The 26614-nt window shown below is 52.9% G+C and overlaps 7 protein-coding genes across 7 annotated transcripts; 3 read left to right on the forward strand and 4 right to left on the reverse strand.

Moving 5' to 3' along the window:
- Nucleotides 1–136: 136 nt before the first annotated feature.
- LAESUDRAFT_671590 (MFS general substrate transporter) lies at nucleotides 137–3192 on the reverse strand. Its single transcript, XM_040905467.1, has 11 exons — nucleotides 2675–3192; nucleotides 2468–2607; nucleotides 2362–2413; nucleotides 2128–2248; nucleotides 1973–2071; nucleotides 1794–1918; nucleotides 1582–1723; nucleotides 1261–1516; nucleotides 1138–1200; nucleotides 798–1080; nucleotides 137–725 (listed from the first exon to the last, which is right to left on the reverse strand). Exons 1-11 carry the CDS (start codon nucleotides 2906–2908, stop codon nucleotides 564–566), a joined length of 1677 nt encoding a protein of 558 aa, XP_040769255.1. The 5' UTR covers nucleotides 2909–3192; the 3' UTR covers nucleotides 137–563.
- Nucleotides 3193–3379: 187 nt separating this feature from the next.
- Nucleotides 3380–6408, forward strand: LAESUDRAFT_692463 (Metallo-dependent phosphatase). Its single transcript, XM_040906128.1, has 13 exons — nucleotides 3380–3619; nucleotides 3698–3740; nucleotides 3801–3821; nucleotides 3882–3922; nucleotides 3979–4097; nucleotides 4157–4300; nucleotides 4371–4380; nucleotides 4441–4747; nucleotides 4804–4961; nucleotides 5021–5150; nucleotides 5200–5329; nucleotides 5395–5780; nucleotides 5837–6408. Exons 1-13 carry the CDS (start codon nucleotides 3386–3388, stop codon nucleotides 6286–6288), a joined length of 2175 nt encoding a protein of 724 aa, XP_040769256.1. The 5' UTR covers nucleotides 3380–3385; the 3' UTR covers nucleotides 6289–6408.
- On the reverse strand, nucleotides 6314–7287 carry LAESUDRAFT_783808 (uncharacterized protein; the record flags this gene model as incomplete). The annotated part of the gene is made up of 4 exons (XM_040913867.1): nucleotides 6314–6715; nucleotides 6767–6866; nucleotides 6927–7018; nucleotides 7068–7287. The coding sequence occupies 4 exons, from the start codon at nucleotides 7285–7287 to the stop codon at nucleotides 6585–6587; spliced, it is 543 nt and encodes a 180-aa protein (XP_040769257.1). The 3' UTR covers nucleotides 6314–6584.
- Nucleotides 7288–9662: 2375 nt separating this feature from the next.
- Nucleotides 9663–11857, forward strand: LAESUDRAFT_809433 (uncharacterized protein). Its single transcript, XM_040914141.1, has 21 exons — nucleotides 9663–9747; nucleotides 9798–9876; nucleotides 9953–9966; nucleotides 10021–10057; nucleotides 10111–10172; nucleotides 10237–10246; nucleotides 10298–10315; nucleotides 10367–10392; nucleotides 10447–10472; nucleotides 10522–10565; nucleotides 10624–10648; nucleotides 10703–10714; nucleotides 10779–10794; nucleotides 10857–10899; nucleotides 10951–11051; nucleotides 11109–11168; nucleotides 11220–11247; nucleotides 11300–11360; nucleotides 11419–11443; nucleotides 11504–11620; nucleotides 11691–11857. The coding sequence occupies exons 1-20, from the start codon at nucleotides 9677–9679 to the stop codon at nucleotides 11586–11588; spliced, it is 843 nt and encodes a 280-aa protein (XP_040769258.1). The 5' UTR covers nucleotides 9663–9676; the 3' UTR covers nucleotides 11589–11620; nucleotides 11691–11857.
- A 2541-nt stretch (nucleotides 11858–14398) lies between these two features.
- Nucleotides 14399–18083, reverse strand: LAESUDRAFT_740990 (uncharacterized protein). Its single transcript, XM_040911114.1, has 6 exons — nucleotides 17347–18083; nucleotides 16835–17290; nucleotides 16701–16784; nucleotides 15947–16648; nucleotides 15758–15887; nucleotides 14399–15698 (listed from the first exon to the last, which is right to left on the reverse strand). The coding sequence occupies exons 1-6, from the start codon at nucleotides 18008–18010 to the stop codon at nucleotides 14609–14611; spliced, it is 3126 nt and encodes a 1041-aa protein (XP_040769259.1). The 5' UTR covers nucleotides 18011–18083; the 3' UTR covers nucleotides 14399–14608.
- An 884-nt stretch (nucleotides 18084–18967) lies between these two features.
- On the reverse strand, nucleotides 18968–22827 carry LAESUDRAFT_274940 (uncharacterized protein). Its single transcript, XM_040901805.1, has 12 exons — nucleotides 22694–22827; nucleotides 22482–22645; nucleotides 22222–22417; nucleotides 22033–22166; nucleotides 21663–21978; nucleotides 21510–21608; nucleotides 21353–21453; nucleotides 20747–21299; nucleotides 20512–20693; nucleotides 19784–20455; nucleotides 19616–19733; nucleotides 18968–19558 (listed from the first exon to the last, which is right to left on the reverse strand). Exons 2-12 carry the CDS (start codon nucleotides 22609–22611, stop codon nucleotides 19111–19113), a joined length of 2949 nt encoding a protein of 982 aa, XP_040769260.1. The 5' UTR covers nucleotides 22612–22645; nucleotides 22694–22827; the 3' UTR covers nucleotides 18968–19110.
- A 1436-nt stretch (nucleotides 22828–24263) lies between these two features.
- On the forward strand, nucleotides 24264–26612 carry LAESUDRAFT_734347 (uncharacterized protein; the record flags this gene model as incomplete). Its single annotated transcript, XM_040910502.1, has 15 exons — nucleotides 24264–24350; nucleotides 24392–24709; nucleotides 24758–24818; nucleotides 24883–24974; nucleotides 25028–25048; nucleotides 25107–25143; nucleotides 25208–25257; nucleotides 25309–25432; nucleotides 25491–25610; nucleotides 25664–25690; nucleotides 25744–26008; nucleotides 26071–26168; nucleotides 26223–26327; nucleotides 26381–26511; nucleotides 26577–26612. The coding sequence occupies 15 exons, from the start codon at nucleotides 24264–24266 to the stop codon at nucleotides 26610–26612; spliced, it is 1572 nt and encodes a 523-aa protein (XP_040769261.1).
- Between the last annotated feature and the right edge of the window lie 2 nt (nucleotides 26613–26614).

A 26614-nucleotide genomic window follows, 5' to 3' on the forward strand; every position in this document is an offset into this window, starting at 1 on the left:
TCGACTCCGCATCGTCTCGGCATCAAATTCAATCTGTTCTTCAAGATCGAACACCCACCCCTAACCCGGACCACCGGCCACAAAAATCTAGACACTAAGGAACTCCGGCGTTCTACGCACTTGCATAATTCACTAGCGCAGTAATCGGTATTGTCGCACATTAGTCTGGTATACCTACATATCGTAGGTTCAACGCTTTCACACTGTTATCATGATCTGCAAAGCTGAATGCAGATAACGAACCACGACAGCAGCACGACAGATTGCGACACAGCCTGTGCTAAGCCCTGTTGCCTGGCTGAAAATGGCTACAGTTCGTCTAAATCCCACTACAGGTGCCATACAGCATTAGGGTATTGGGTGTCGGTACTGCCGGCCAACTGCCCGAGCCATGGCCGAACCTCGATACCTACATATAATTCCCATAAATCGTCCGTCAATCTTAATGGTAACCGCGGGTCCGCAGCCTTGACTCCACGCCGCTTCCATCATCCACATCCAGGATAGCCCAGCACCTTTTCGCGCAGCTCATTGGGCCATAGCAGACGGAGGCGATACTGCGGTCACGATATCTTCTCATCACACTTCTCGGCAAACACACCACTGGGCGAAATGCTTGCCGCATCCACCACATTGACAACGCTCGCAGCCGAAACGTGTGCGGAGACCGGCAAAGGGTCCTTCAGCGCCCACTTGGAGTGCATCCGGATCAACGGGCCATATTTCTGTACCGGAATACCCGCGAAAGTAACGCTCAGCTCACCTAACTGACGCATGATGCAATGACAGCTACTCACGTAGAAGAAGAACGGCAACGGCATGCAGACGGACACCAGGATCGCGAAGATTGTGCATGCCCATGCGTCACCGAGGTTCGCGTACATGATGGGAACGACGAGCGGGAAGATCGCTGCACATACTGAGCGCAGGACAACTGTCGCTGCGAGTGCGCTTGCGCCGTACATCTGGTAGGCGTCCATGAGGTATTGCGAGAGACCTTGCATGACCAGCGCGACGCCTGTGCCAAAGGGCGCTCCGGCGAGGATGGGCACGATCCAATGGTACTGCGGATCACTTGTCCTAAGAGACCATCATAACAATGCTGTTACCCAGACGATGGGACTTGGATGATCTCACCATGCGAACCAGAAGAGCCCTATTGGCAAACATATTCCGCCGAACATCGGCGAGTACAATCGTCTGCCTCAGCTCACACCTCAGCATGGCCAACCCCTGTTTCAATGAAAATGCGTGACTCACGCCTCAGGCACCGGCTTTCCTGTCGTGCTGCGATCCAGTGCCGCCCAGTACAGCCTGTTCTGCACCGGCGCCAAACACATGCCAAAGGTCGTGCCCACCCCGACGCCGATGAACGCGAGGCCCGCGAGGCCGGGCGACCACCCGCGCTGCACCTCAAACACAATGGGATATGCCGCAAAGAACGCATATAGGATGGCGTACGCGATGGAGATGTAGATCGCGAGCAGGGTGACGATCGGCTCGGTCGCGAGGAACACTAATGTGCATGGAAAGATCGGTGATAAGTCGGCCGATGCACTGAAGAAGACATGAAGGACGCACGAAATGGCCTTGCCATGTTCCTTCTGAAGTTCGCTAGACGGTTCCTCGATCGGGCGACGTCGAATCTGGAGATGTAGACCGTCTGTCCTTGGCTCTCTCGACGCAATCTCCGCGCACGCCAGCGCAAAAGTACCGGGGAATACTGGTAGAATGCCGGACCGCGGAGGCAATGAGAAATAGACCGGGTATCCGGTAGAGCGTTCGAGACGTACGGTTTCCGGAGTGACCAAGACGAATCCTGACAGGGAGATGATGGCAAGAATAAACATAATCCAAAAGACGAAGTGCCAGCCGAGGCGAGACATAGAGACCCAGCCGCCGACGATAGGTCCCAGCACTGGCAGGAGATCGTTAAGGATATTGAATAGGCCAATTTTACTGAATACATCACCTGGGCCGAGGAATGGCGCAGACGCATATAGCGACGACGCGACACCGCGCTCTCGAGCCGTCCATATGTCAGCCAGTGCAGCACCTGCGTTAGTGAACGCTGCATCGGGGCCGTCAGTGCCAAAGCATGGATGAGAGGAACGGTAGCATGCGCACGTGAGACTCCGAACATTCCTGCAAGCGTGCGGGTTGCGAGTAGGGTGGCGGTGTTGTGGCAGAGGGCACCGCCTATGTGAAGGAGGGCGAACAAGCAGAAGGTCCCGATGAAGACTACGCGCTAGTGGTTGGGGCTGTCATTATCGTGTGGTATGCCGGTGCAGAGACAGCAATAACCTACGCGACCGTACATCTGAGGACGTAGATTTAGTCAGGCATACTAGTATGCAGTACGGAACATGATATCAATAGGCTTGCCTCACTGAGTGGCGCCCAGAACAGAGGGCTGCGAACGGTGCTAGCTCAGCATACCCATATGACTCGTCGGCGAAGTACTCACCCTACCATGAATCCAAGGACGAATAGTGAAACACCAAGCAGCGCCACCTCCCTAGATATGTGCAGATCTCTCATTGTGTATTCCAGCCCGCTGCTATATGCGCTGCTGCAGAACGCCGCTACCCACGTGGCGAATGCTAACTATGAGAAGCACGCATGGATTCAGGTTTGTCGGGGGCCGGAACAATGCATGATGATTTTGGCGTACATGTAGAGTTATTAGCCATTTCCTCGGCTTATGCCAATTGAGCGGGTTGTCCGGATCTCCTTCATCCCAATCGACGATATATGGATCTTCTGCGGTGCCGCTCCCTGGATATCGCGCCTCCTCTGGCGGCGTGCCCGACGTCAGGCTCTTAGTATCGACGTCGGTAACAGACACTCGGGAGGCGGTCTCGATGTCGTACACCGCCGTCTGCGTAGTGTTCTGGGAATGCGACATGATCGGGTCTTGTAGGACTGTCCCTCCAAGTCTCCGTTCTGCACTCCTTTATATCCAAAGTCTGCCGCCGGGTACCTTACGCTTGGATGCTGATTTCTCGGGTATGAAGTGATAATGCTGGGCAGTCGGCCCCCCGGTCTCCCGGAGGAAGTGGCAAGCATGCAATCACTTGATAAACGGGAGCGCTTGAGGGTGGTTCGCGATGATACGCATCGCAGGTCGTGCTTGTGTAAGTCGTCATTGTTGCCGTGCACAATGCCTTGGCCATAACGGACTTGCAGAACGTGTAGCGTGTACTGGCATGACATTTGAACAGTCCCATGGCAGTTGATTCCGCGGGATCGGCGCGCGTGGCTCTTGGCAGTTTCGGCGCTTGTGATTGGCCCGATCTAGCAAGAATTGACCGGTCCTGTTTGTCCTCCGCCACGTGCGGATACACCATCGACTGAGCTCGACGCGCAATCCGTGCTCAAGACCATGTCTGTCGTCCTGCCCATCCTCCATTTCAACGATGTGTATCGTGTCCAGCCGTTCAGAGTCTCGCCTGATTCACCTGAGACCATTGACGTGACGCAATGGGCTGCGATGCTCGATGACATTCGTGACGGGTGGCCTGTGAGGCCTGACGGCAAACGCGACGGCCTTGTCTTGTTCTCCGGAGACGTGTTCTCGCCATCTGTGGAGAGCTCAGTTACGCGAGGAAGCCACATGGTCAGTACTCAAATTAACTAGTCGAACGTGGTCTTCGAGGCTGGCAGAATGGTATGGGGATTGATCGCATACTTGTAGGTTCCTGTCTTGAATGCGATCGCGCCAGATGTTGCCTTGACAGGTCTGCTGCATTCCTTGTTTAGTGTGAGCTTGGGTCTGATAAGACGGTGTGGTCTGTAAGGCAATCACGATTTCGATTTCGGTGAGTCTCGTTGGCTGGAATGCTGGAATTCGGCACATACTGAGTGGGCTATGTCATAAGGATACCCTCACTTGACAAATCTGATCAACGACACAAACTTCGTAAGTTTCTTTCTGGAAACTGTACTACGATGCACCTGCTGAAATGAACACCAAAGCCATGGCTGCTGAGCAACATCATAGACATAAATACCGGTCGTGTGCCCGAATGCACGCATGAATTCCAAGTGCTTGAACGTAGAGGCGTCCGTGTAGGAGTGATCGGGCTTGTGGAGAAGTAAGATCATTCTTTCTTCGGACGTTTGCACGTATTCATCGATGCTATGTTCATGGTAGAGAGTGGATCGGCACAGTGTCCTCGTGGCCGGAGAACTTCGAATACAGAAACATGGCCGAGGTCGGCATTGAACTCTCGAAACGTCTTCGAGACCCGGACGGAGAGCACAAATGCGATATTGTGATCGCGCTGACACATTCACGGTACGTCCTAGTACATGAGTTCATCGCTTTCGGATTGGCTGACTTTCCAGTACCATCTATCAACTTCCAGGGTACCGAATGTACGTGCATCTTCGTTTTTTTTTGTACATCCTGCGCGCATATACCCATGTCTTCTCAAGGATATCGCCCTCGCGAAGGCACTCCACGCACTCTCCCCCGCCTTCCAGCAGAAGACGCCCATCAACAACATGCATGGCGTCGACATCATCCTCGGCGGGCACGACCACCTCTACTACATCTCACGTGGGGTAACCGCGTGGGAGGGATATGACACCACGCACAGCGTGCTCGGCGCAGAGGCGGATGAGGGCGACGTTCTCATCGTCAAGACCGGCTGCGACTTCCGCGACCTCAGCGAGTTCGCGCTAACGCTCGTGGACACACCCCCGAGCAGTGTGCGGAGGAAGGTGATAAAGGAAATTAGGGGTGCGTGCTCGCGTTTGTGCGTGTTTTGGTCGGTGAAAGAGTGGAGAGGAGTGTAGGGAAGCGACATCAGACGAAGCCGGGCTCGAAGAAGAATCAGCGAATCGCGAACTTGCTGAAGGATATCCTCGCATCGGTATCGGATGCATTGAAAAAGCCGGTGTGCAAGACGGATGTGGTGCTCGACCTACGGTCAGAGCTGATCCGCACGCGGGAGGTGGGATTGCGTGCATACACTGACTATGACGTGTCCCTGCTGACTGATGCATGCCATAGACTGCCTCCGCGAACTGGTTCGCGGACGTTCTCCGGCACGCTTATGACGAGATGCCCCAAATGAACGGCGGTTCCGACGGAGTGTTCATCTGCGCTGGTACGCTACGCGGGGACAGCATGTATGGCCCTGGTACGTCTGCCGCTGTTCCTCTCGACATCCTCTGCTCATGCTGTCACAGGTACCATTGCCCTTGGCAATATTTTGGAGATACTTCCTTTCGAGGACTCTGTTGTCGTCCTCGAGCTAGATGGCGAGACTATCTGGGCTGCCCTTGAGGAGTCACTGGAGACATGGCCCGCGCAGGAAGGGTGAGCACCATCACAGTGCCGTGCGATATGACATGTTTCGTGACCAGAATCATGGTACCGGACAGACGTTTCCCAGTCATCTCAGGCTTCCGTGTATCCTGGGACTCGCGCCGCCTACCTGGCGAACGCGTTCTCGGCGTATGGTTGCTCCAGGAGCTCTCAGGAAGTGCAAGCACGAGTGCCTCGCCCACGCCCACTCCGTCTGCAACGTCATCTATGACCAGCTTGCAGTCAATACAATCGACGGCCAGCGGCGCCGCCTCGCCTGCGTACATGCTCGTCGACGGCGAGCCGATCCCTCGCTCCAAGAAGGGGCGCAAGTACCGCATGGTGACCCGCGAGTATATGGCGGAGGGCTATGACGGGTTCGAAGCCCTCAAAGGACAGAAATATCTGGTGGATGATGAGAGTGGACAGCTCATGAGCGCGTTAGTGCGCAAGTACTTGCTTGGTCAGTCTTTCTATCAGAAAGTGCTAGGACGGCGGGCGCTGACGACCTCACGACAGGTTGCCGCTACGTGAATCGCATGTCACGTCTCAGCATCAGCGACGAAGCGGAGCCGCAGCCGACGCTGCATCCTGACACGCAAAACATCATCATGCGCGAGAGAGCCCGACAAGAGCGCTATGAACGAAACTCGCAAACGCAACCTCCTAGTCGTTCTGGTTCAGAACACCACTTGCACCATCACCATCATTTAGGCATCGCAAACAAGTGGCGACATGCTGCGCGGCTTGCACTGCGTTGGTCGCGAGCGCATTACCAGGATCACTTCGGCGTGTCACTAAGGGAACACATGAGCGGCGTCGATACTTTTGACGGGAACAGAGTCAGAAAGGGAATGGCTTCGCAGAGAGGTCCCACGAGGGGAGATGATGGAGGAGAAGGTGAAAATGAAGACCTTGCAGTGATCCATCCAGTCGTGGATGGAAGGCTCAAGGATGAAGGACGGACATGAACATCATCACTGAAGGTAGTGGAGGTCTCTTCTCGCAGCGAAGAATCAAGTTACTGATTCGCACGACTAGAACGTTCGACTGCGGAAAAATGTACAACCAACACAGACCGATGAAAGCTCATATGTAGATTGATAAGTTCGTGCCTTTCGAGCAAATTCATTGTGCCTTCAATATAAAACAGTGAATTCGTGGTAGTGGTACAGAGAACGGACACAGCGGTGGATTGATGATACTTGATCTCAATGAATATCATTGTCTACCGACGGTAACGCCCGACTCACCAAATGTGCGATGCTCATACTGGTGGTGTGGGAGGAGATGAGATTTCTGGTATCCGAACCTTCGGCGCTGCATCTCCGGAAATTGTCCTCGCATGGTGTGCGAGAAGCCCGACCGCGGAGCCAACACCCGCCCCGCCCAGAATTACTGGCATACAATGAAGCTGAGTGCAGACAACATAGTGGAAGTGGAACTCACAATTTACAATGCTTGCACGTTTCCACAAAATTGCTGGGGTGAGTACAGCGAATAGAATGCCACCGATGGTGGAGTGGTCGTCAGCCCGGATAGAGGCGGTCTATGCATAGCCAACGCTCAAAATAAGAATCAAGAGAGAGAGAGAGATGTAGCAGCGTACGTCATATGCTGCATGTATGCGCCGTGTCCGAACCTGGCCCGCATTTGAGTATGCCGATCTCGCGTACTCAAACCCGCCACCCGCGACGATGCCTGCAAGTTCCCACCACAGGTTCAACGCGCACATTATAGCAGGTCGAACTACTGTGCTCACCAACAGAGCCCCCTATCCATGTCGCTCGCAGCAGCCGATTGATCGTGAATTGCGCTCTCCCGTAACGTGAGAGGGCGAATGCGGAGTAGAGCGGCGGGGTAAGCAGAGACAGGAGCTGGTACCCCTTTGTCATGCCCCGCCTCACCATGAATTCCACATCGGCAGCGTGTGCCTGGGGAGTCTCAGAGACTACGGAGTTGTCCAACATGGGTGGAGGCAACGTTGAGGGAAGAGGAAGAACATCTCGGGGCATCGGGACAGACGCGAGGGAAACGCGACGCATACCACGTGACCATGATCCCAAGTGACGTAATAATGTCGCGGTACAGCTCCAAAACGTATTGCGCTGAATTATTGTAACTTGCATAATCGAATTAACTGCCAATCATACTGAGCATGAGGACCGGGTATGTTTTGGAACGGCGAAGCGCTGTAGAACGAGCGAAGGAGACGCCACAACACTCACGCTATGGCAAAAAGTGGTTGGGAGATCACTTCCATCGTGTTGTTTGGAGGACACAAGACAGACACGTCGTAATCTCTTGAATGCAATGAGTGGCACTTTATGTGAAACGATCGCTCCCACCTTACACGTTGGATGACACCATGTGCCTGTGCGGGTTCACAGGTCGTGAGAACTGCGAGCATCCGACATGAGCTGCTTCTAGTATGAACGTTTGAACGCTCAACGACTCGGAGCCTCGGCACCCACCAGGCCATCAGACAGGTTGGTGGTAGAAAGCAGACGAACTATACGTGAGAAGTACGAGATACAACACAACAAGATGCCAGATGGTCGTACAACTATGACAGGGAGCACGTTCAAGAGTTTACTGACGCCAGATGGCACCAAGTGTGTGCGGCGCTTCCCGCGGGCGTTCAAGTTCGTCACCTACGTTGAGCCGAGGTAAGTACTTAGTACTGCTCCTTCGACTCGGCTCATCACTGCACTATAGTAGTATCCTGCGTGAAAACTGGCTCGGCCTTCGCTCTACGTGCATGTTCATCTGTTTCATGCCCTTTTACCAAAAACATATATCTGTCAGCTGAGTATGGCTACAGGGGGTGCGCGCTTTGCTATAAATTCCTCATGCGAGAGGGCCAGTGTGCAGCATTTCACCTGCTCTGTCGAGAAAATCGTGCCAACGTGCGGTACGGAGAGGTTCCGGTGGGGTATGAAATCTCGAGTGAATGCTTCGTATCACATCTGCAACGGGTACGTAACATACCGAGACGATCAGCGTTGATTGTGATATAGTCTATCCAGGATCCCTCCCACCTCTGAAACCTTCGCAGTCAAATTATCAGGCGAATCCATGTATTCTAGAACTCCATCTAAACCTGCTGACCTCAGTATTTGGTTTCGTTTGACAGATCCATGATTGCCCTGGGCGTTTTTAGCTGAACTGCCGTGATATCGCAGTCTGGCACATCAGCTGTCTTCTATAGCCCTCCTTCTCCACTGAATTGCCACCGGAGGAATATGTCAGGATGCGTCGATTCGACTGCTTCTCCATTGAGTTCAAGAATGCTGCTCGTATACAAATTGACATCATTACACATAGAAGCATCCATCCTGATCTCATGAAGGCCGTGCTGCGAGACGCACCTGCTTAGATCACGCTCACACCACTCTGCCCTATCCTACTGAAGTTCGGCCGCCTGAGCCTGGGTGTATCCCTCTGTTCTTTTGTTTCGACGTCTCCCACAGGAAGCGTGTCGCTGCCTATACGTTTCATTGATGTCTCCTTCTTGCAGACCCATGATGATAATGCTCTAGCCTTCTCGCTCATTTTCATCCCTTGTAGCTCTAGCGGATGTAATTGGTTCCATTCATGGACATCTATTTACACCATTCTATTGCGTACGGGCGCAATCTGAGAGGTCACTTCAATGAATCCATCCGAAAACGATACTTATTATTCTGTTTTCATGCAGACACCAGCTGAGACCTCCACGCAGGGTCTCTGTGGCGCGGTTTCAGAATGAAGATACTGAAACACAGCGCACCATGGGCATTGATGGGACGTTTGTAACAAAGGGCTGGACGCGGAGGCTCCTGTGGACTCGACGTTGTGTGGTCTTCGTGTACGGGCTGTGTTCAGCTAGATGTTCTTCTGGCGAGCATATCCGGATTATGTGGTGCGCACAGATCAACTACGATGGTGGGACACAAATTGTTGGCGCGTACTGACACAGAACGCCCGTTAGTAACCGCCATGTCACTAGGCCCACGGCCAGGGGCTTCTTCATCTTCGCGTCAATGATATGCCACTGAGTCATAGCCCGCTTGTACCTTACAAGTCGACTAGACGTCAGAATATTAATATGAGTTGATTGTTCCTGGTACAAGACGCCCTCTCCTTCCGACTCAGGCTGGAAACTTCTGCTGACTTTGTTCGGCCTTTTCTCGAATCATGATACTGATGTAGGTATCAATCATCAAGGCACCATCCTCTGTCAAAAACGCCGCAACCCAGTTCACGCCATTTGCCAACGTGGACCTATAAAGCTAAAGCGCACTTCTTTGGCTCAGCTGGAGACTCCCTCACGGCGACCACAGATACACCCCCCAGTCATCACCACATTCGTTACCAATGACTGGTCCGAATCTCCACCTTGATGATACTCTCGGATGTGTTCTTGTTGGCGCATTGCTTTCGGCTGTGTACGTATACCATTTGATTACCATTTATCATGCTAAGTGAGTCAAGACAGGCTATATGGTTGTGCCTGCTCTCAAAGCATTTTCTATCTTTGGAACTACAGGAACGACAAGATCTCCATAAAATGTCTCGTAAGTCAACGTGGCTGCTGTGGAACTTTAATTGATGATCCATCACCCTCGCCCATGTTGCCGTATCATCTAACAGGTCGCAATCTTGTGGTCAGCATGCACTAACTGTTGTCACAGCCCACCTGGCTGAATTCACGTCATTAGGCTGCTGGACACTGCACAGAATATGATAAGCTGCCAGGTGACGCTAGTCTGCATTCAGATTATGAGATTCGTAACTGATGTCATATGCAGAGTATCTGGTATTATTTTGTGCAAAATCGCGGAGATATTATCGGGATCATGAGCTTAGTTCCGTGAGTGATCATGCAGATGCATATTCATCGTATGTAATGTGACAATCTCACATACTACCAACAGCACTTTTGGAGTACGTCTCCTTAGCCCATACTTCTCATGAGCTGCTAAAGCGGTTCATCAGGCATGGCAGCTTGTTCTCGTAGGTGGCGCCTTGTAATCGCGTCAGCATATATTTGACCTTCGGAACCAGTCCATGACTGAATTGGCCGTGCATTGGTAATTAGCTGTCCTCGTTTCATAGTTGTCAATGCTCACGTCGTACAATTACAGCTTCTTCATATCCAACATCTGGCGACGTAAGAGTTCGCTTATATGGTATGGTAATGGTTGTGAATTTTCCCGCAGTCATGACCAACAAGTGGATTCGGATCCCATTGACCATGGCTGTGGTATGCTTTTCATTGGCGAATGACAATATAGTATCGACTCACGACGGGGGCTTTACAGGCTTCTCTCTGTCTTACATCATTCAGTATGTATTCTCGGACTATACTGTACTCATGTGTCGATTTGCGGCGTTTCACAGTCATGAACATATGTCAGTGTCCAATCCTCGCAGTAAATTCTGTGAAATAATTGTTGCGCATATCTGATACAAGCAGTGCTCGTCCGAAAAAGGTACGCCTACTCCTGCTTAGTGGAACAACCGAAACACTCATGCAGCAATTTTCTGCATTCAGGTGGAACATGCACTACATGGCAGAGTTGGAGGCAGAAGTCAAGGTAATTGTCTACATGCAGTGTGCTAAGGCCCTTGCTTCCATCTTCATTCAGGTTAACACATTTGCGAACCTGGCAAGCACGCTCGCTTCGGATACGGTTATCTCAGTGAGCCTCGCATACATATTACACAGGAGCCGCACTGGCTTTAGGCGGTAAGTCGATCAAGGATAGTTGATTTTGATGAATGAGCCCGACTATCATCCGCGCAGTACCGAATCTATAATTACCAAGCTCGTTATCTATTCAGCAAACCGTGGCGTTATCATTTTGTGAGTATTCCTAGGCGATGTGTCGTGTGCTGCACATTGAGCTAGTCCTAGCATTGTACAGTTGTTCGTCCTGGTGGCGGTATGATTGCTTCCTCGTCGAAATGAAATCAGGTCGTCTCATGCTTTTTCAGTACTTTTGGGTGCAGGATAATCGTCTCGTAGTCATGATATTGTACATGCCTCTGGGGGATGGTATGTCTGACATTACCATCACCATGTCACTTATCGCCTCGCTCACGATCCTTTGCAGTCTATACCAACACCTCCCTCGCTATGTGCGTGCTTGAAACCATTTTGTTGAGAATAGAGCACGCGATTTGACCGATTTCTTGCAGATTGAACGCACGCCGCCACGTAACAGCAAGCAGCTATGCTTTATCTGAGATCGGCCGCTCGATCGAGATGCCGACGGAAGATTAGAGTGCCGTATTCGTCTTATGATCGCTGCCCAGGTGTGTTGCGCCTGTTGCTGCTAGGGACACAATCCCTGGGCCCCTAATCGTCTGCATGACTGTTTAACAGTTCCGACCAGTTCCTTAAGGAGCAGCTAGGACGAATACTAATCAGCCTAGCACAGAATCGAAGAATCGACGAAGATATCAAACAGCTTAGCAAGCTGTTCGCGCTTTCTGAACGAGTCATGGAATCACACTATGTACACGGGAGCATGCTTATATATCGCAAATGATGTACTGAAAATCAGTGATCAGCAGTGAGATCTTGAGACCTGAGGCCGTGCTATACGTTCCTGGGCCGCTTGCCATAGACAGTCACGGAGTCACGACCAGTCACACCCAGTCACAGCAAGTAACGTCCACTTGGGGTGTCCGCACTGTGTCCGCACGCCCGGGTCCGAATTACCGGAAAGGATGTCGCAAATCGCGTGAGAAGTTATTAATCAGAGAATAGTGGATAAGTTACAATTACACACGAAAGGTAGAAAGTTACAGAGCAAGTAAAATCAGTACAGTGGAGTAGTAAAGGGAGTATGTTACAGGTACAACGAGAATTCGAACACGGGCAGAAAGATAAGTGAACGAAAGATTAGATGTAGGCGTCATCCTCGATGCCGAAGTCCTCGTTGATCGCTGTTTCGGGTCCCTCAATGAGTTTCGCCACGGCGAACAGTTCGAGCTGTGTGCGCCAGTACTTCCATCCACCGTCGTATACAGCATCACCAGGTTGCATTGCATTTATTTGAAACGCGTGATGGTGCACTCGAGCATGACGAGGTCGTTTTCGTTGATGTAGGATGCGGGATAGTGTTCCATGGTCGCGCGAGCATCAAAGGATGTGCGACCGTCGAAGCAACTACTGAACTGGACAGCCTAGTATAAGAGTCAGCGTTGATCGCTGACAAGGTGATGCGGGTGAACTTACAGTGGGCTGTTGATTCCCCTTGACTTTGTGCCCCTGGTAGTGGTTTGCCCATAAGCCGCTATCGTGGTCTTCATCACCTTTCACTGTGGAAGAGGGGGTTACAATGCGTCAATGATGAGAGGAGAGGACGTACTGATGGACGCGAGCTCGCACAGCAACTTGGCGAGCTTTGCGGAGTCCCCGTCGTGGATGGAATTGAGTTGCACACCGACACGGTCCTCGGTTCGCCGCCTGAGTGGATGAAGAAGGCGCGCTTGACCTCCTGTCACCCAAAGTATGAGGGAGCGTTGTCGCCTACGCAGAGGGTTCGATTGCTCCTGCGGTTGGAGTCTTTGCATGTCCACGTGGTGTGCAGAGCTGGAAGGGCCGCGACCGAGTACCGATGAATCGACTGGTCGGCATGGTGGAGAAAGGAGGGAATACGTCTGTAGGTAAGATCGTTAGATCGGTTGAGAAAGACGAGTTGATCGGTGGGCGTACGTTCGGAGCATTGCGCGGCCAGTGCGCGTTGCAGTGGCTTTCCCACGTCCCGAGGTCAGGTATATTGGGGGAGCGAGGAGTGGCTGATGTACCCGAGAGCGGTGTTGAGTTAACATAGTCGTCGACACCAGTGCTGTTCGTGTCGTCGTCAGCGTGATCAGACGAAGCAGGGGAGTAGCGTAGCTGGGACGTAGGAATGGGGAGGACTGGATTGTTATCCGCTGTTGCGTGAGCGTCGCGGTCGGCGAACAGCAACTCCGTTGGACGGACATGGGGCGCATTCTACAGGCACAGACATGTGGGCGATACGACAGCTCTCCACAGAGACAACAAGGTGGCAGGCGAGGATCGGCCTAGTAACAGACTGACGAGCGTACGGAGCAGAGCAGCGCGCGAACCTCGAACGACAGGGGCAGGCGCTGAAAACGCCACAACGTCCAGCCACAGGCGTGTGAAAAAAAGGTTTCCAAGCTGTGATGCGCTTATGTACAGTCATCAACCGGTAAATGAGACGCTCAAATATGTTTAAGACTCTAGCAGGAGATTTTCCGTATAGTAATGAGATCGGACCTCACCCATAATTCATACAGTACAGAAACATTATTTCTATGTAGTTTTGACTCTTATCGAGTGTGAACAGAGGGCATGGGGAGCAGATCAGTGTCGCAGTCCTTATCAATCTAAATTCGCTCCTTCAGACATGGTCACATCACGCTTCTTCCTACCATATTTGGAAACAAATAATCAACGTGTCTCACTCACATTTTCATCACAATCGTCCTCAGTATCACTTTATCTGAACCAAGGCCTTTAAATTTTGGCTTCATACATGCTGGCTTTCAATGTTCTTACTTAGTCTTATTGAGTTCTGCCTCCCAATTCAGACTTCTTGACTGTAAGGTCTAACTCAGCCCTCTGCCAAATATGGAAATAGCGTGACGTAACAGGGGGCCGCCATGTCTCATCTCATATGCACTGTCATGCTTGTTCCGTCTGTCTATCACTTGTTTCCTTGTGTATCACTCTCAAAATCAGGGGAACATGTAGCTAATAAGCCAAGCTTTAATATGAGATTGATAGTTGGTAGTGAGATGCAGATACAGAAGTATAAAAAATCATAGATGGTGAGATTTCAGTTTCACACCCATGTAAATGTCGAAAAGATTGAAAGCTGGTGAACCCATTGCTCAGCATATTACCCTGATTTTTTGGTGAAGAGTAGCATAGACAACATAATAATATCCATGCCAAAGCAGAAGGCAGAAGGAAGCGATTTGGGGGAGCTAGGCAACTTTGTCTCATTGACCGGGGGTGTCTCATTGACCGGTTGATGACTGTAATCGCCCACTGCGCGAGGTCATTCGGAACTTTTTTCCGCACAAATTGTGAACTCCTCAGACACATACATTACTGGAAGTACCTAGCGCACCGTTCTTTACAGAGCTCTACACCAAGCGTCATCATCACCTTAATAATCTGCAAAGAAACGCATGGGATAAGGCACGACAGCTCGTCAATCATGATCCAAAGGCAACCTCCAATACTCGCCACCCCTTCCTCAGCATCGCCTCTTCCCATAATCACAACGATCCGAGATCTATCATAGACCGCCCCCACCTGGAGCTGAGCTCATCCACCTTCAGCGCCACGCCCGCTGCCGATCTCTTCAGCATGGCCTCGTGCAGCCCACCTCCTCCAAGCACCCGCGTCCCTCGTCTCAGTTTCATGAGAATCGTCCCAGCCCATTCTCCCGCGCCCAATAACAGCGCGGTGTGCTCCAGCCCCAGCGAGCGTCCGCCGTCGAGGTCAAGCGCTCCATCGAGCACGATCAGCGCGAGCTGCAATGCGCACGTCAGGATGGCTGCCTCTTTGCCTACTTCTTTCGGTTCTGCAGTGTCTCCAGGCCGGTCACTCGCCCCACTTGGAACATCGTCTTGCATGTCCTCGTCATCAGCGATCTCTGACAACGAGATGGGTCGGGTACCGAGGGTAACCGCCAGTTCCAGTGCGTCGGGAGCAATGATAGCCAGCCACTCTCTTGCGTTCCTAGCCGCGTGCACTAGCAGCGCGAGGGTAGACAGGAATCTCGTCATGACCTTTGCGTTGAGGACGAGGCCTGTTCCTGCCCCGCGATAGCGATGCAGCGTAGGTTGGTGCGCCGTTAGAGCCTCGCGGGCGTGCTCATCCCGTAGGAACAGCCAGAAGTGGTTGATCAGCGGGCATATGAAGTACTCCGCCGCGACTTCAGTGAACGTCGTCCGTTTTGGCTGTGCGGTTTGTGGTGTCAGACGCGACATAGCGGATCTGCTTGACGGAAGCTCTGTCACTTTGTCAGGCTGACGGAGACGCAACTGCCGCTCGCGAACGATCGCGGCCAGCTTTTCAGCCGTCGGCTCTGCACCTTTGTCGATGGCCTTGCGGCTCAGATCGTCGACGAAGAGCTGTACAGCATTGTTCGCGTTGTGCTTGTCATCCGCCGTAATATACTTCTTGTGTAGAGCAGCCGGGAGGCGCTTGCTGGGGAACGAGACGCGATCTCCAGCAAGTGGAGAGACCACACTCGGGATGGAAATGGACGCGAGCTCACCTGCACCCAGCGCGAGTGCATTGAGAGCGGCGTCTCGTTGGGAAACGGAATACTGGTTTCTGAAGAGTTCCTCGATGAGAGCGCTGTATTGGACGGGGTCGTATCAGTAATAAATCCGCCGCATCGGTCATATGCAACTCACGGAGCGGCTTTGCGAGGGCAGCAGGCAACCAGAGCATTCAGCGCCGCCTGACGTTTCTTCTCAAAATCATCGATATCATAGTTGTCCTGTAAACCAAGGAACCCGTGCACGAGGGTGATAGCAGTCTCCTCTTTTGACAAGATCGTATTCAATCAGGCATATTCCCTGTAGCACTAGCAAAGCACTCACCAAGCTCAGTGCCGTATGCCCTCTTTCTCCTGATCAGCTCCTCTGCCACATCAAGCGCGACCTCAATCTTCTGCACCTCAAACTCCTCCTCCTCGGACTTTACGCCCGATGTACCGCGGACCATCTCCCCGAGCTGAGCGAGGTACACGGGCCGCGGCACCTTCTTCTGCCCCACGCGGAGCGTAGGGTCCTTCTCGATCTCCTCGAGCTCAGAAGGAGTCGGAGACGGGGACCGAAAAGAGTGCGGAGGCGAGGCGTATCCGGTCAGCGAGTCGTCCGAGTCATAGCCTGTCTCCTGCACAGTAACCTTCTTTGGCACATTCCCGTGCGAGTTCGTTTGCTCAGCTGCTGGCGCGGTCGCCGATTTCGTCCCTTCTTCGGACTCATCCTCTTGGTTAGATATGGCATCCATTTCCGCGTCCGCATCGCATCCCTCCGTGAGCACGCGGAGCTGCCTGCACCAGTCCTTGCCGTCTTCGTCCCCCTCCCAGTCACGGAAGTCTAGCTTCTTCCCAGCACCGCGTGCGACCTCCTCCGCGACCAGCATCCCGCAGCGGCGCACCGTCGCGTCGAGGTGCGCGATGTACGTGGAGATGCTGGTGAGGAATGGCGGCGAGTGCGCCAGCGCCTGATAGGCCGAGGGAGAGCCTGATTCATTCGGCCCGAAGGAGGAGAGGATAAGCAAGAGGAGCGAGGTGAGATCTGCGCATGCGTCGATATTAGATCCTACCGTAGGGCATGGGCAGTTACGTACATCGATGTCGCGAGAGGAGGGAATGCCTGATCTGGTCCGGGTTGGCCCACACGTCCACGACTTTGAAGAGCACTACTTCCAGATCTGTGCTATGATCGTAAGCCAACGAACATCGATGCCGAGGAGCACACTACCTTCTCTATCTCGGGCACCGCTCTCGGCTCCCGCGGCCCAGCACGCGAATATCCGTGCATGCCCCTCGCCCCACTCCCTGCCGAGCGCCACCGCGGAGAAGGCATCGAGTAGCTCGCTGTTGTCTTTGGTGAGCTTACCCAGCAGGTCTCTCAGCAGCTGCGCCTCGCGTTTCACCAATGCGCGCTTCGGTTCTGTGGGATCCAAGGGTGGTTGGATGTCCTCGAGGGCAGAGCAGAGAGATGTTATGATGGAATGCAGAGTGAGGCTGGACGGAAGCGACGAAAGCAACTTGCGCCAGAAAGCGGGGTAGGACGGATCTGACGAGACGCGCTCGCGCAACTTTGGCAGCGTGGCTTTGAAGAAGGAGGGTTGCGATGGCGATGTGGGCCTGGAAGGAGGGAAGATGCCAATATTGACGAGCTTGTTGAGCAGGTAGATCACAGAGCTTACGTTGTCTCATATCGTGAGCGGGTCAGGCAGACGTCGCGTGAGACAAAAGAGAGACACACACCTCCGGATGGGTTCGAGCATAATGCTGCGATGAGAGACTCGCTCCGCACGCTCAAATTCCTGACATACGTGCCATATTCGAGTTCTGGAGGGATTGCACCTTGGGCTCCGAGCACATTTGCGACTTTTCCTGGGAGTGCCGCGACGTTCCGCACGCAGTCTTCCCAGGTGATCTGTTGCTTTCCAGAGCCGGCCTTGTCGCGACCTGCATAGACAACTGTATGTAACACATCTATGGGATACGCTCTAGACAGTCGTACAAGGAGCCGTACGGAGGGTTCATGTACTGGCGAGGAGAGTAAGGTCGAGTATGCAAGCACGGCAACTTGTCCCGCAGCTGGAATACCGAACGACATGGCATCAGGGCAGAAATATTGCTCGACCAAGGCAAATGCGTCTTCTTGCACAAGCACCTGCTCCCAGGTCGGGACTACATGTTCCAATAGGGCTCTCTGCAGCAGCGGAACGTGCCGAATAATATTGAAGCTCTCCTTGGGCAAAGGAGACACATCATATCTTCTGAAGCGTGGTGGTAGCAGACTTAAGCATGCTAGAGGAGCGGCAAGCAGTTGAAGGAGAGCAGTCGAGTCCGGGATTGGTGACTGCAGGCGAGCGATCACGTCCCTGATCTGCGCAAGTGTCGCATCTGCATACTCAGCAGACATGCTCTAGTAGAATTTATGCTTATGGATCACAGCAAAGGAACGAGATTGCGCAAGACGACAGTGAGCGTTCAGCCACAAAGTCAAGGGCCGACTTGCGAGACGCCCGCGTTGGATACAAGCGCCGGATGCGTCTTTTGGTAGTCACATTCGTACGGAGCATGCCCTATCATTTCCAGCGACTGTTTCTGGCCTTGGATAGTTCAAAATTGTTCAACAACCATAAACACATGCATATGAGAATTTTTTAGTGACGAAACAAGTGAAAACACATAACACCCTGCCTTGGAAAAGTATTAAAAAACATTACGTAATATTTCTATATTTGGGTCACATATGACCATGTATGGTATATTGTTCAACAACCATACACAGCATGCATATGAGGATTTTTTAGTGACGAAACAAGTGAAAACACATAAAGCCCTGCCTCGGAAAAGTATGAAGAAACATTATGTAATATTTCTATATTCGGGTCACAGATGACCATGTATGGTAATTTAATGATGCAGGAATTTTGACCACATTTACATGCATGAAGCTTTGCGCGGTGACTGGGCAAGTCTGAAGGAGCATACAACGTTGAGGTATATCCGAGTTGGTTTTGCCCTCGAATTACGGGAGCGGTCATGCACAACGTTGCAGGCTACTTGAGGTTGGCGCCCTCAAACCGGACAACTATGCATCCTGCACTGCGTGAATCCGTGAATCCAGAACACGCCGATAGATCTCAGACAGGAGCAGTGCGCGCAGGAGCAAACAGGGTGGTCACAGCAACCGCCAAAGCAGCCATTCAATCGCAACAACTGCCACAGCATTGTGCGGAACAATCATACAAAGCGAAGCATCTCCCAGAGCGCATACAGCTGAGCTCATGCCACCACTTCACTTGCAGGCATCCGAAAAAACATGGGGTCCTGAAAGTCCTCCACGTCACCCTCCTCGCCCTTCTCCACGTGCATGTCGTATGTCATAGTCGTCGCCGTGTAGGTCCTGCTGGCATTTGCATGGCCATTGGCATGACCGTTAGTGTATGACTCGTCCTCGCTGTTCAGTGCGGTCTGTACTACTTCCTTGACCTTCTGAAGGACTGCATAGTGCCATCAAGAAGTTATGTTGGGATCGATACAAGGACGTAAAATAAACTCACATGATGGCCGGTCCACGGCCGGGCGTCCCGTCCTTCCTAGGCTTCCTTGCACACCAGAATTCCTCCCGACCTGCTGACCATGTGGGCGCAGCTCGAAGATGACATCGCCCTTCGTGGTGAAGACCGGGCTCGCGAGACAATACGCCTGCGCGCCCTGGTAGCCGTACTGCCAGATGCCCTCGAACATCTTGAGCTCATCGACGACCGCCTTAAGATCGACAACGTTCGGCAGGTTTGCGTACAGGTTCGTCTGCAGATCGGTGAACATCTCCGAGGCGGAGCCGCCTTCGTACTGCGTCGACTCGATGGTAGGCTTGAGAGATCCGGCGAGCTTGACCTTAATGCCGTCGACATCGGTGTGCATGCAGAGGAGGGCATCCCACCTCGCGCTGGACTTGGCGCTGAGGGACAAATGTCATGTGGGCGAGGGAATCATGAATTTAACTAAAGGTACGCACCTTCCGTGCTTCGCACCAGAACTGAACGACATCTTGAGTTCAACCTCACCCCAGATCCTGATCTCCATCGACCTGCCCCTGGCAGCCGAGGGTAGCTCGACGAAGTTGCGCGTGGAGCCTGCGTCAAAGTCAGACCGGCCTAACAACTTAATAAGTCAGGTCACTCACAGGAAACTGCGTATGTGCCGTTGGGCACCTCGCCGCCTTCATGCTCGTACTTCCAGCCGTCGCGGAACTGCCATATGTACCGCATGTATCCATCCGCCTCCGAATCGAGCTGCCACTTGCACACCTGCTTCTTCTTGTACGTGTGCAGTGCCCAGGTCGTGAGGTCTAGCTTCCAGACTCCCTCTTCCACCCCAGTAAACACAGGGATGATCGTGGTCAGAGCGTTGACATTGGTGAGGAGCTGGAGGAGACGCTCCTCCATGAATGCCTTGCGGGAGAGGCACACCGTGCCGTAGGAGGCGCCCTTCGAGACGCGGACGACCCAGTTGGTGGAGAAGTCGAGGCGCTCCTGCGGCAGCGGGCGGCCCTTGGTCATCCCGAGGACGACGATGATCGGTTCGGTGACATAGGAGTGCTGAGCCCAGTTGTGGCGGTGGATGACCTCTTTCGAGTAGACGTGGAACGACACGCTCGTCAACGCAAAGGACGGGATGTCGAGGCCATGCTTCCAGACGGGAACGGTATGCAGGATGTTGAGGCCGCCGTGCGCCAAGTAGGGGAAGTAGTAGCGGCCGATGTAGTGTACAACTGCCTGGACCTTGTCAATCGGGTGATGGTCATGCGAGTGGAAGAGGCCCTCGAACGTGGAGAACTCGTGCAAGAACTCCGCATCTATTCAATGAACATCAGTCTTAGGACATCCAGGAATATTAGATGGATAAACGTACTGCGTAAATTGAGATAGAGATGCTCGAGGTGGCGGTCGGTGTGCTTGCCGTGTGCCTTGTAGACGTGGGTTTCCTTGAATCTCGAATGCCACGTCTCGTGGACATCTAGCTCTGCATGAGTGCACTTCTTGAGGTCAACCTCGAAGGCGAGACGCCACCCATCGAAATGGTAGGTCTCGCTCCTGCAGTGGTACAAATCAGGCATAAAACGAAAAGAAAACGGTTGCATACATACTCTTTCCAAGGCATCCAGTTCTTGAGAATCTTCAGGTCGCCCTCCTGCATGTCGATCCAAACGATAGCTCGGCCGTTACTCAAAAGACGCAAAGTCAAAGGCCGGAAAGTAGCCGAGAAGTAGCTCTCGTGTGACCACTTCGCCAGCGCGGAAGTATGCTCCTCGCTCTTGGTGATCTGGGCCAGATCCCACAGCGCGACAAAGTTGGCGTTGACCGAGGACTGGGAAATCGCAACGATCTGGTCGAACCCATACATCTCGGAGCGCGTCACCATCTCCTTCCATTCGATGATTCTCGCGCTCTCTGTGTCCTCTGTAACGGTCCACTCCTCGACCTCCTCCTCAGATTCCGACGAGTCCTCGAAGAAGCGGTGGGTGTGGGTAGCGACCCAGCGGGTATCGTGGTGATAGATGACGTGGAAGTCGACGCTCTCGAGGACATCAAGATAGCTGGAGGTGAAGAACTCAACGAGGCGGGTACAGAAATTTAACGCGAGCTCGTCGTTTCTGTCGATGCCGGTGAACGTGCACCACTGGTGGTATGGACGAGCGGCTGCGCAAGAATCGTCAACAAAAACAATGGTGATAATGTGCTAATGGGCTCACTGGAGAGGTCTAGCTTGCAGCGGGTAACGTACCCGTCGAACTCATCGATCACATCGACCAAGACAGCAATTTCCCAGTCAGAGTATTGTTGACGAGGAGCGCTACATGGTCACCTTGAGTTAGGTCGCACCGTGCATCGATTGAATGCAGGACTTACACCTCGAAGTTAACGCCGTCGTAGAAGAAGACCTCGTCAATTCTGAAGTAGACGACGGCCTCACGGGAGCAAATCGCTTTGACACGGGGCGCGCCAAGCCTGACATGGAAGTGGACCTCCGAATCCGCGTGCATAGTCCAGTGGCTGCGGAACTCGGCGAGACACGTGTCCTTCCAGTCAGCAGCGCCGCCTTCAGCACCGACAAGCATCGCAGCTTTCAACCAGACCGACGAAAGATACGTGTTGATCTTGTCAATGCTGACGCCGCAGATCTCGTCAATATCGAGCACTTGTGAGCCCATGAGCGAGTAGTCGATGGTCAACTTGTACCTATCGTCGTCGAAGTCTGGCAGCGAGAAGAGGACGTGGTAGCGCGCCTGCTGTAGGAATGAAAGATACTGCGAGAGGTAGAACACGAGAGCATCGCGACCGACGATCACGGCAGGGTTGGCGGAGATAAGTTCGGCCTCTGTTGAAGGGAGCCATAAATGACCTGAATAACGTCAAGACAATGATCACATACTCTGCAGGTTGAGCACGATGAGTTCAATGAGATTTTGACCGTTTCCGATTTTCGTATCCTTGCCTTTGAGACAGCGAGTGTCGAAGGGGACGCGGAATGAAACTTCTAATTCTGAAAGGGACTGCATGCGATCCCTGAAATGCAAGCGTCAGAGGACGAGGCGAGAACATGTGCGCTAGTCATAATCACTTCTCCGAGTACGTCATTGATGACGATCTGGTATAATCAAGGCGGTAATAGCCTTTAGAGATCTTGAGACGCAAGATGGCGTCGTGGTTGCAGATGAACTCCAAGAGCGGTTTGTCGAAGTTGGCTTGGAATAGCGTCTGGCGTCCCTTGGTGTTGGGGTCGACGAACGCGTACTCAGCGAGAGCATGTGAGTACTCTGCGTGACAAACCCAGAATTCGTCAATACCTATTGCGCAATGAGCAGAAAGTAAGACACGCACTGTACTCCTCAGCGGGCTTGTTTGCGTAGTTGTGGTGCTTGATACATTCGACCGCATTTTCGTAGAGGGAGGTCAACTGTGCATTCATGTAATGCACTGCCTGAGGAGCGCAGTTCTCGCCAACACACATCTTTGGAAGAGGTATGAGGTGATATTACAGATTGCTATAGAACGTTAGACTGAATACAAGCGACAAAGAGAGGAAGACACACAGAAGATATGAGAGCTTGGAATGAGGGCTGCGATGGAAGGGGGACGTTGTCGGCGGTTCAACGATGCCTGGAGAGTGGCCAAGTCGGCCTTTATATCCTGATACCCTGAGAAATCCTGCCTCAGTGGACCGGCAGGACAAATCAGGCCTGTCTCAGCCTGTCGACGGAAAGAAATAAGTTGCGGACATAAAGCAAGCGAAGAACGACAATGTAGACCATTGGAGCAATCAGGCAACCCCTCGGAGCGATAAAAACAAATGCCGTCCATGAAGACAGCGACTCCATTCGCCATGCCTAATTTGAGCGGCATATCGCTTACCCAAGACAGACAGAACGGCACGGATAGATGCGATGACCGACGACAAACATGTTCATAACGCAAGGATGGTGGCACTAAGTCGCTGCGTTCCATTCAAGACACCCGGAGACAGTGACAGGTAGAGAGAACGTCACTCACACCACAGGCAACCAATAGCCCATTTTGAGCGATGCAGGGCCACTTTTCTTGTCTTCTAAGCAGATGTCCATCGCCGTAGCATGTTGTCATCATGAAGTGTGGATCGAACGTCGGTCGCAGTTAGCAATACTCCTGCTTCCATGCAACCGATCAATACTGACCGCGCTACTCTCTTACCTCCGCGCCTCCCTTGAGTTACATAGAAGACATACTTTTAGGTGGAATTTCCAACAGCGACGTGAGTTGAATGACAGTCAGATGGGTCACGACGGAAATGCGAACCGTCATGAATGAGCTTTTAGGAATTTGATGACAAGAATTATTTAACAGTCCCACCGTATAGAAATAGACGCACGGGACCATACTAGGCAGTTAGGTCAACTTCCTTTGAACAATTCGTATCCAGCTGTAGGAGAGTAAGCCTGGATATATTGAGTGGATGATGGCAGGGTGAGTCCGGGAAACTCAGAACGCATCAACCGTGGCCCATAGCTCCTGGCCCATCGCTGTCGTATGTAGCTGAGATATGTAACATGGAAGTCAAGCGGTCTGTCAACAAGAAGTGCCCGGACTTGATGAATCACCGCGACGCTAGTTTGGATCACGCTCAGCAATCATGATCAAGCTAGGAACATGGCGCACGAAGCGCGCAGTTGTGCAGCGCGGTCACGTGATCAGCCACCGGCGAAACCCGTGATCCGATCTCAGATGCGTCTGAGATTTGTCCGCGAGCCAAGGGCAAAATCCGAGACCTGGGGTTAGGGGTCCTCACGTGATGGAACGCGTTCGGAGTGTCAGGTGATTCCGGAGGGGACAGCGTGATCAGGGACCATGGATGCTCGTCATTCAAGACTATCCTCGCGGTTTTGATAATAAACAAAACCTGTGTTCCCTCCTCCGCTTTCCTCGACACTGCTGACTTGCTCGCCATGAAGCTCCCCTTGCTAACGGTCGCACGATTCGCATCGCGCTCATATGAGAGTTCTCTGAGATTATGTCCCCTTCTCAGGCCCAAGCAATCAAATTGGAATTACATTTCATCCCAAGGCGCGATTCCGCGCCGTTCTCTCTCCTCGACGGCCAAGCATCCTGGAGCAGGCAGCGAGTCCAAGAATGTACAGAGCTTCCTTTTGGGTGCCGGCGCCGCGTTCGCTCTTGTTCTTGTCTACTACGTACAGAGCCAAGCTATCCATCTCGATGGTGCGAACGTTGGACCAGGTGACAATATCCACTCCGGCAAGGTCCCAAGGACAACCACGCATCAAGATCTTCCGCCGCCTTCACAGCCCTCCAAGTACGCGTCAAAGGAAGAGATCCAACAGGCCATCGCAGAGCTGCGAGTCGTCCTTCCCGCTGAGGGTGCCGTGTCCACCGACCCAGATGTCTTGCAGACATATGGCCACTCTGACAACTCTTATCATCCCACTTCGCCACACTCGGTCGTGGTCCGTCCTATGAGCACGGAAGACGTCGTCAAGATTGTCAACATTGCACGAAAGTACCGGATGCCGATTGTGCCGTACGGCGGAGCTACCAGTTTGGAGGGGAATTTCGCGGGGGTGCGCTATCCTTGTCCATACTGAGCTATCACATTGACTCTGCCGCAGATCGAGACCGGGGATATCTGCATAGACATGTCAGGAATGGACAAGATTCTAGAAATACACGGTACGTGCATACTGTCTGCCCTTTCGCCTCCTGCGTGTTGATTTAGTATATCACCTCTTCGCAGAGGCCGACAGCGACCTGGTGTGTCAAGCGGGTGTGCAGTGGGAGATCGTGAACGAGACCCTGAAAGACAAGGGCATTGCATTGTTTTTCCCAGTAGGCAGCCTTTGGATGTCACACGTATGTAACAATGTCTCAGCAAAGTTCAGGTTGATCCAGGTCCGGGAGCAGTAAGCAATGACCCGTCCTGAATTGCTAAGTGCTGCAGGTAACATACTATATAACTAGACGATCGGTGGCATGATCGGCACGGGGTGCTCGGGCAGTGAGTGCCAGACAACGAGCAGTTCTGCTAGTCGAAGTCGTTTGATTGGAACTCCTTGTTACAGCGAACGCTGTCCGATATGGAACAGCGAAGGGCGAGTGGTTCCTCAATCTCGTATGTACCGCAGCAAGCAAGTCCTATTGAGAATATTCACCACCTGTGCAGACCGCGGTATTGCCCAATGGCGAAGTCATCAAAACGCGTCGGAGGGCGCACAAGTCGGCAGCTGGTTTTGACCTGACAAAGCTATTCATCGGCGCCGAAGGCACACTGGGCGTCGTCACCGAGGGCGAGCTTTTCAATGCAGGTCATTGTACGACTCGCTGACCCCCACATTCCTCTTCCAGCCACCTTACGCTTGGCACCTCTGCTGCCGACCAAGGTCGCCATGGCGCAGTTCCCTGACGTCGAACATGCTGTCAGCGCTGTACAAGAAATACTGAATAGTGCTAATGGACCGCACATCCGTATGTGAAATCTCAACATACACTATCGTTCGCTGAGCTTCATGACGCCATAGAATGCATCGAACTACTCGACGACAACAGTATGCATCCCCTACACGCACTGCCTTTAGCAGTATTTCTCTAATCTTCACAGTGATGGCCGCAATTAACTCCGCCGGCGAGGTCTCCCGAAAGCTCCCCGTCAGCGACACGCTCTTCTTCAAGATCCAGGGCGACAAGGAGGGGATCAGCGTCGCCGCCGCCGCCGTGCAGCAGACCGTGCGCAGGCACGGGAGCACGCGCTTCGAGTTTGCGCAGACGGACGAGGAGGCCACCGAGCTCTGGGAGAGCCGCAAGTACGCGCTCATCAGCACGATCGGGAGCGTGCCGGGCTCGCGCTGCTGGACGACGGACGTGTGGTGCGTGCTGATTGGGTTTTTGGTCGTACGCGTTGGATGGGCCGCCTGACGAACTGAGACAGCGTGCCGCCGTCGCGGTTGCCGCAGCTCGTTTATGAGACGAAGAAGGATTTGGCGGAGCACAAGCTCAAGTCGACTATTGTCGGCCACGTCGGTGATGGTAGGCATGCTCGGCTCTTGGTACACGTCGCTGGTCTCATTATGCTCCGTGCAGGCAACTTCCATGCGTTGATTCTGTTCATGGACGATAAGGAGCTCCAGAAGGTGAGCGAAGCCGTGCACCGGTTGGTCCACCGCGCGATTCGGCTGGACGGAAGCTGTGAGCGTTTGGTGTTTTCTTTTGAGGCACCGAAGTTGACAGCGATTATGCAGGTACCGGTGAACATGGTGTCGGCGTCGGTAAGAAGGAGTATTTGGTGGCTGAGCTTGGAGAGAATACCGTTGAGTTGATGAAGACGATCAAGCGGGCCATCGACCCGCTGAACATCATGAACCCAAGCAAGGCAAGCACATAGGGTTTCACTGAATTTGTATCGAAAGCGCCGTGGCTCACTCCACTCTCTTGCAGCTGTACCCCGACCCAGTGGACGAGAAGCACAAGTAGAC

This window comes from Laetiporus sulphureus, assembly GCF_001632365.1.
Source record: "Laetiporus sulphureus 93-53 unplaced genomic scaffold LAESUscaffold_3, whole genome shotgun sequence".
In the NCBI taxonomy this organism is placed as follows: Eukaryota; Fungi; Basidiomycota; class Agaricomycetes; order Polyporales; family Laetiporaceae; genus Laetiporus; species Laetiporus sulphureus.

Bases quoted from the DNA above. Each gene is read 5' to 3' on its own strand.
- LAESUDRAFT_671590 (XM_040905467.1), bottom strand. From the start codon at position 2,908: ATGTCGCATTCCCAGAACACTACGCAGACGGCGGTGTACGACATCGAG. The intron at 2,414-2,467 runs GTGAGTACTTCG...CACCGTTCGCAG, and splicing joins GTCCTTGGATTCATGGTAGG to CCCTCTGTTCTGGGCGCCAC. The intron at 1,919-1,972 runs GTGATGTATTCA...ATCTCCTGCCAG, and splicing joins TGCGCCATTCCTCGGCCCAG to TGCTGGGACCTATCGTCGGC.
- LAESUDRAFT_692463 (XM_040906128.1), top strand. From the start codon at position 3,386: ATGTCTGTCGTCCTGCCCATCCTCCATTTCAACGATGTGTATCGTGTC. The intron at 3,741-3,800 runs GTCTGCTGCATT...GTGGTCTGTAAG, and splicing joins GCCAGATGTTGCCTTGACAG to GCAATCACGATTTCGATTTC. The intron at 3,822-3,881 runs GTGAGTCTCGTT...CTATGTCATAAG, and splicing joins CAATCACGATTTCGATTTCG to GATACCCTCACTTGACAAAT.
- LAESUDRAFT_809433 (XM_040914141.1), top strand. From the start codon at position 9,677: ATGACTGGTCCGAATCTCCACCTTGATGATACTCTCGGATGTGTTCTT. The intron at 10,058-10,110 runs GTGACGCTAGTC...TGTCATATGCAG, and splicing joins AGAATATGATAAGCTGCCAG to AGTATCTGGTATTATTTTGT. The intron at 10,473-10,521 runs GTAAGAGTTCGC...ATTTTCCCGCAG, and splicing joins CATATCCAACATCTGGCGAC to TCATGACCAACAAGTGGATT.
- LAESUDRAFT_740990 (XM_040911114.1), bottom strand. From the start codon at position 18,010: ATGTCTGCTGAGTATGCAGATGCGACACTTGCGCAGATCAGGGACGTG. The intron at 16,785-16,834 runs GTAGTGTGCTCC...ATCATAGCACAG, and splicing joins CGGTGCCCGAGATAGAGAAG to ATCTGGAAGTAGTGCTCTTC. The intron at 16,649-16,700 runs GTACGTAACTGC...ACGCATGCGCAG, and splicing joins CCTCCTCTCGCGACATCGAT to ATCTCACCTCGCTCCTCTTG.
- LAESUDRAFT_274940 (XM_040901805.1), bottom strand. From the start codon at position 22,611: ATGTGTGTTGGCGAGAACTGCGCTCCTCAGGCAGTGCATTACATGAAT. The intron at 21,609-21,662 runs GTTCCGCAGCCA...CTTCCATGTCAG, and splicing joins AAGGACACGTGTCTCGCCGA to GCTTGGCGCGCCCCGTGTCA. The intron at 20,456-20,511 runs GTACGTTTATCC...TTCATTGAATAG, and splicing joins TCTCTATCTCAATTTACGCA to ATGCGGAGTTCTTGCACGAG.